General features: G+C 33.6%; 1 protein-coding gene across 1 annotated transcript; it reads right to left on the reverse strand.

Annotated features, from left to right (window-relative positions):
• Window positions 1–396: 396 nt before the first annotated feature.
• Window positions 397–1,276, reverse strand: LOC308493428 (synaptophysin-like protein 1; the record flags this gene model as incomplete). Its single annotated transcript, XM_081039597.1, is given in 2 exon segments — window positions 397–1,207; window positions 1,209–1,276. Coding segments are annotated over 2 exon segments (597 nt in total). The 3' UTR covers window positions 397–678.
• Window positions 1,277–7,882: the final 6,606 nt, after the last annotated feature.

Consider the following 7,882-nt stretch of genomic DNA (forward strand, 5'->3'; position numbering starts at 1 on the left):
AGTCTATTAAACAACCAGCATAATGGAAGCTTACATCTCATGAGACAGAATTAGTAAATTACCCATACATCTATCAGAAATTTTTAACCCCACTCCCCAAAACAACTTTAGCACACCTATTAAGTACTGTAGGTCATTTAGAAAAACAGAAATAAAACATACACCCAGTCTTTGCCATTACAAATTTTTCATAACATATAAACAATGTTCAGATATAAATTCTGAACTAAATGTTTCTTCTAAATATGACTTATGTAATCAAGGCTTTCTTTAAGACAGGTCTTAGGTATATGATCTGTACAAACTTACAGAAGTGTATATATTCCAAATACAGATTTTCTTCCTATTATATGACAACATAACTCTTTTCTGAGTGAAGACATATGTTAAGGCTTAAGGTGTAAACACTTTGGAAGGCAAACAACTTAGTGAAGAAATTATCATTCATTTAAAAATGTGCATCATCTCATAATAGGCCCCTGAATTTTTAAACTTACATGTGAGAATACATTTACATCTTCAATTTCCAGGAGAGGCACAGGCTTTGTGTAAAAAAGCAGCAAAATTTTAAACCCACCAATTTACTGAAACTGCCATTACTTTTATTAGAAACAAATAATGCTTCTCAAGATGTTGGCAAAGTATAAACATATTTCATAGTGTACTTTCTCCCTTCAGTTACATTCCGGTAGGAGGTGAAATACCTCCTTGGGTATGGGAAGCAGAAGTATTTGATGGACTGTGTAAGCTGGTCTCCTTGTACACAAACCATGCATTTCCTCCCCAAAGTATCATATTCAGAAAGCCAAAGATCACAGATACATTTAGGGATCCCATACTAGTCACAGAGCCAAAAGAACACGTCACCCCATGTTTACAAGGCGTGAGCTCCTGGATGATATTGTGACCCGTGGCTACTTTAATGTCCGTAAGAGCTTTGGCCCAGGCTGAAGTGCTCACCAGCCACAAGAAAGTGGCCACAAGAGTAACAACGAAGTCAACCATGGTAAGTTTGCGACTATCCCGATACAGGTTTGTGTAACCAACATAGAGCAGAAGAGCAGCAATGCAGTACAGGAAGACAAAGACTGCAAACGTCACGTAGAATTGCGCAGAAGAAGAGTAATCTCCAATAAGGACTTGAGTTTTCCAATCTATACCACACACATTTACATCCGGTAATGCCTTAAACGATGCTTGATTCAACCCACTCGAGGACCTTGATGAAGCCGAGCGGCTCCTTGAGCGGGTTGAGGTTGAGCTGGAAGGAGGACATTCTCTGAGGGAAGGAGGAAGAGACAATCAGGACAGCGGGGCGGAGGAGGAGGGGGACCGACCTGGAAATTCTTAAATATTCCTTCAACAAAATTCCATTTGACCATGAATCAATACTGAGTTCTTTTGCATTGAACTTCAAATTATAAAAGTTGCATAACTGTTTTTATTTATTTAGAAATATATATACACATAAAAGTTTGATATTACAATACCATTTGATAATAGGCTTAGTGAAAGGATTGCACTATACATTTTATAGACTAAATTATTCTGATTGCCTATTTTTTATGTAAATCAAATCATGTGACAGTTTTACAGGATGAATTACCCAGAAGACACAAAACAAATCCTGGCAATTATTTGTTGTCCATGTTGAAATTTGTTTTTTTAAACTTTATAGTCTATCTCATAATAACTGTGATTTGTCAATGTTGGTAGAGAAATAGATTTAATATCATAAAGTTTCTTCTTTCAGGACTCACAGAACTTTCTGTCTCTATTTTTTTATAAGTATTCTTCAATGTGAAACTCAGAATCTTGGAATAAAATCAGCTTGGTTAATGGAGATCTTAGAGCTGCAAATATCTTACAGATTTCCACAATGCTTATGTGATTTAATTTCATATAAATTTAAGGCTTTCTGCACAATTATTCTTTTACGGATCTATCGTAATGGCTGGTTGATCTATTATTTCAAATATTGCTATATTTCAGTTACACAGAGAAAGTCAAGATTTTTTTGAATGTTGTCATGTTTGTATTAGTCTAGATCAAAGGTATCAAAATCTATGTTTGTTGGTATGAAAGGCAATGTAATTGTCCCCAGTGATATCCATATCCCACTCCCTGGTCTTGTGAAAACGTTGATTATTTAGCAAAGGGAAATGAAAGTTGCAGACAGAATTAAAGCCACTAATCAGTGGGTATTAAAATATCAAGATTCTCCTGGATTTTCTAGGTGGGCCCAATGTAATTGCAAAGCTTCTTAAACGTGGGAGAGTCAGAAGAGAGAGAATCAGAAGATGACTGTGAAGACTCAACTCCTTATTGATGGAGAAAGAAGGCCATGAGCCAGAAAAGTGGGTGGCCTGTAGAAGCTAGAAAATCCAAGGCAATTCTTCCCTAGAGGTCCGGAAAGGAACATAGCCTTGCTGACACTTTGATTTTAGACTGGTGAGATCCATGTCAGATTCTCATCTATAGACCTATTTTAGATGGACCTATTTAAGATAACAAAATTGAATTTTTAAGACACTAAATATATGATAATGTATTACAGCAGCAATCAAAAACTAACACAGTGGGTACTTTATCTGTGTAAATGTTGAGATTTAAATTCTACCTAATTTAAATGAGTTTAAATATACTTTTTACTTTTCTAACTCTGATTCTTGACTCTCAACTTTTTTCTCCATTTACACAGTTCCAGTTCAATTCTAGTGAGTATTTACTTCCTTTTCCCAGTTGCAATTTTAATGTCATCACTCCTTGTCTGACAACTCTATGATGACTTTTCAACTTTTTCGTCAATCTAATTAATCATAATTCTTCATTACGGGTTCTCAGTCCACTACCAACAAAACCCAACTTCTCAGGAAAATAAATTTGTCATCTCCTCAGGACTCCAACAATACTTTATCTATATTCCAACCCTCCATTGCACTTTGGTTTGCTTGTACACATATGTCTGCTTCACTGGACTGCTCTTTGGGAAATTAGTATATAAATCATAGCAGAAAAGCAGTGGATGCTTACTGAATACATAAAGGATTTCTAACAAGAATACTTATTAGCATCACAGTTATACTATGTATTGCTCCTGATTTCCTATGTATTCCAAGGCCACTGCACTACACAAAAAGTATTCTCATTTGTTTTTAGCTGAATGAATTCCTTCAATACTAGTTTCTCTTTACTTTGGGAAACACCCATTGCAAATCCTGATATAAACCAATGGTTGTCACATGTTACTTTTAAGATTACGAGTGAGGAAACTTTTGTGCTTGTTCATTTTTGGAGTGTGAATAGGGGTGCTGTCAACTGTACTTTCATATGACTATGAGAGTCTTTTTTTCTTTTCTTTTCTTCCCCGCCCCCCATCCTGTCTGCTCATTATCTCACTTTCTTAGTTCAGCCTAAGGACTATGGTTAAACAAAAGTGATTGCCTCCTCCTTCAAATTACTGACTTGACAAATGGGCATACCCAGGAGGGAAACCAGGATGTTGAAACCATGTCATAGGAGAAATAATTTAAGAAACTACATTTATTTAAATTGCAGTTAAGACAAAGAAGAAATAATATAAAAATTCTTCATATGAAAGAAGGAGTATATATTTTTTTCTATTCATTGTTGTTCCAAACACCAGAACTTACAAGAATAGGTGGGAATTATAGAGAAGAGGATCTAGTTTAACACTACAATTAAACCTATCAGTCTTATCTTGTGACTAGGTAGAAAGGTAGGACCTAATTTCCTGTAAATTTTCTAACAAAGCAGATGCAATCATCTGAATAACAAAGAATGGTCTTTGGCATGGGGTCAGCATACCTCTTAACTTTCTTTTATATAATACAATGTGCTTTTCTTTTCTATTCACTCTCAGTACAAAGTATTCTTGATATAATTCTCAGTGTTCACAATGAACACTTGGGTCAAACTGCCTGGTTTTGAATCCTGGCTTCCATAACTTCAGAGTTGTTTGACTAAACAAGTTTTGAAAATTTTGTGTGACTCAGTTTCCTCATCTGAAATCTGAGGAGTTTACTTACAGCGCTATTGTGAAGAGGAAATGAGATTAGGCATGTAAAACATTTGAGACAAGCACTTGACAAGGAGATATCAAATATATGCTAACTAACATTCTCAACAATTCTACATTAATTAGCAGGAAATGAGATCCATTTCCTAACAATTAAATGTATAAATTGGGTTTTTTTTGCTTTTATAAATTTAAAATACATGTATAAAAATAATTAATATGGGTTCCTAAATGCCAATATAAATTATTTTCAATTGAATATACATCAGGCTAGACTCTATGCATATAAATATGTTTATGAAACATACGTATATGAATTTACCTATAAATACATGTATTCACATATACTATTCATTCTGCACCTTACATTTTGCCTTGATTATTTACTGTGGACATCTCTCCATCTGTGTACATACAGCAACAACGTACTTTATTTTTTTCCCAACTGCAGACTAATCTACATTAACTATGTATTATAAATTAGTTATCATTTCATGGATATTTCAAAATTTTTACTATCACCGTCAGTTCCACAATGAATAATCCTAATCATTGTGAACATATTGTTGCTAGCATCTCTGTAGGAGAAATTCTTAGATTTATAATTGACTTGTTACATTTTAAATTTTAAACCCCTATCAAAATTGTCCTCCAAAATTTTTTAGCCAATTTATATCACCATCCAACTTTGTATGAGTACTCATTGTCTATCGCTTAGGGTTAAAAATATTGTCAATTTTTACCAATTTACCAATAGGCTAAAATCATATTTCATTGTGGATTTATATTTCTCTAATTATTAGTTAAATCCTCACGTGTTTACTTGCTATTTATATTTACCTTTTGTTATTTTTATTCTTTTTTAAGGAGAAAAAAGACAAATATCCCAAAGATAAAATTCTTTGTCCCTTTTGCTTTTGGGTTATTTTTTATTCTTTTACAAATTTGCAGAGACTCTTTATAGGCTAAGGAGAGTCACGCTTTGTCATACTTAAACAAAACTTTTTTTCACTTAGTCATTGGTTTTTCAACTTTATTCATGTCTTGTAAATATAATTTTAAAATGTGAAACCATAAAAAGCCTTCATTTAAATGCTGACCCACCTCCAAGTCATGTTAAGAAAGGCCTTTTCTAACCTTGAATTATAGAAGCATCTTTCAACATTTTCTTCTTTTATATTTACAGAACTACATTTTTCTTGAAATTGTTAATTGACCTAAAATTTATTTTTTCTCTTTTGTATTTGGCTGAGAGTTTTTTTTCCCCTCTTAGTGGATACTCAAATATTTGAATGCTATTTATTCAATAATCCATCACATGGATTATTACTACCTCACTGATTTGTAGTGCCACACATTACCCGATATTAAATGCCACATTTATACTGCATGTTTCTGGACTTGGAATTTTATTTCTGAATATATTTCTTTTATATGTCAATATGCCATATTGTATTTACTTACTAATAAGCAGTTTATAATATTTTTATATCTTTCTCAGTCATATTGATTATTCAACAAATGTATTCATCTAAATGAACTAAATAATCACTCTGTCAAGTTTCTCATTTCAAAAGCAGAAAGGAAAAGAGAAAACTAACCTTAAAAAATAAAAAGAAAGAGAAGGAATTAACCTGTACTCCCAATGAAGGAAATTCCATTTAATTTACATTTTGCAAAAATGTACATGTTTACAGTCTTAAACTTCCCATCCTGGAAACATTAGTTTTATATTTCTATGACTTTCTTTTTATCTTTCTCATTTTGCCTCTTTTTTTAACTGTATTCATATTAGTATTGCATTAAAAATTTAGCTTACTCTGATGAAAATTGATATACAATGCATAGCCTTCTGGTTAATTCTGTATCTGTCCACAACTAATGTTCTTTTATGCATTTTCAAAAAACTTGATTTTTAAAAGTATCATTCAGGCTCATTTCTTATTTTTATTCCTCAGCATTTGACTGGTGTTGTTCTTCTTTTCTTACTATTATTTGCTTTTGAAAGACTTATGTCTACTATCTTTCCTAATTTGTTATTGTTAGTATTGTTTTGTAGCTTTTCAATCTTGCATTTGGACATTGTTTATTGAATTTCCACTTGAGGATAGAATACTGCTGCTGATACCTAATTTATGCCTGTGTGGATCCAATAGTGGCCCCATTCAGTAACCTGGCCACTTAATGTCTCATGGCCAAGCATTTGGCTTCTATCAGGGCACAGTATCAAGCCAGGAGCTAGTTCTCAAAGCAGAATAGTCATCTGTAAAGAAGTCAAGCTTTTTCCCATAACCCTGGGACCTGCTTTATAGGTCTCCTAATGGGGCTTGCCATAATGGGGTGACATTTCAGTAGGCCACCACTGAGTACAGGCACATAGAGCCACTCTTAGCCACTTGGGCAGCACAATCAATGCAAATAAGCCTGGCTTATGTTCCTACAACAATAAATTCAACTTAACCTAAACTCATGACTTTTTCTCCTAAGTTTAGCATCCTTAGAATCTATTCTCATTCATATTCCCCACTTTTTTAGTGATACAAATTAGTAGAATCTTACAATTCCTTTTTTGGTTTTATAGTGGGGTCTTAAACTGTATTTGGCCTCTGGGGTCAGGGAATGGGGCTGTGTTTGAGGCAATGAATTGTAAGAAACGGACATAAGGAAAGTTTCTGCCTCATAAAATAAACATGGCTGTTTGATGTCATTGAAAAATCGTCAAGCAAATTAGCTAAAACAACTGGGGGTGGGGACATACTCTTGTTTGCAAGGATAATTTAATAGGGTTTTTTAGTTCATAGTGTTCAGATGTACTTAAATTTATGGAAAGATTCCAGTTCCATTTCTAAGCATTTCTATCCTTCTCAATCGATATCCCAACTTTCACACAAAAGATCTAGTACAACTATGAATTCAACTTACATTGTGTTTCATCAATCCATAGAATTAAACTTTATCTCATTTTCAGAAGTATTAGCTTTGAAATTCTTTAGGCCAGTAATAGAAATTCCCTGGTCCTCTGATCATGCCTACAGGAAAAAATTTATTTATTTTATTATTTTATTTTCTAATATACTTCATTTTTAGAACAGTTATAGGTTCCCAGCCAAATTGAGAGGAATGTATAGAGCATGCCCATATGCCCCCCTGCTCCCAGCATCCCCCACTATAAATATCCTGCATGAGAGTGGTTAATTTGTTATAAACAGTTATCCTGCATTGACATATTATCATCACGCCAAGGCCACAATTTACATTACAGTTCCCTCTTGGTGTTAGATAGTTATAGGTTTTGGCAAATGTATAACGATCTAAATCTACCATTATACTACGTACCATATAGTCTAGTTTCACTGCCCTAAAAATGCTCTGTTCTCCACCTATCTATTCCTTCTCCTCTGTGGCAACTACTGATCTTTTTTTTATTGTCTTCATATTTTTGACTTTTCCAGAATGTTGTATAGTTGGAATCATACAACATGTAGCCTTTTCAGATTGGCCTCTTTCAATTAGTAACATCCCTTTAAGATTCCTACAAGTCTTTTCATGGCTTAATACTTCATTTATTTTTATAAATGAATAACATTCCACTGTCTGGATGTACCATAGTTTATCCATTCACCTACTAAAAGACATCTTGGTTGCTTCCATGTTTTGACAATTACGAATAAAGCTGTTATAAACATCAATAAGCAGATTTTTATGTAGACATAAGTTTGTAATTGATTTGGTAAATATTAAAGCACGTAACTGCTGGATCATACGGTAAGAGTACATTTAATCTTGTAAGAAACTGCCAAACCATATTTCACAATGACTGTACCATTTTGCATTCCCATCGGC

The sequence above is a fragment of the Rhinolophus hipposideros genome (assembly GCF_964194185.1).
Source record: "Rhinolophus hipposideros genome assembly, chromosome: 3".
Taxonomy (NCBI): Eukaryota; Metazoa; Chordata; class Mammalia; order Chiroptera; family Rhinolophidae; genus Rhinolophus; species Rhinolophus hipposideros.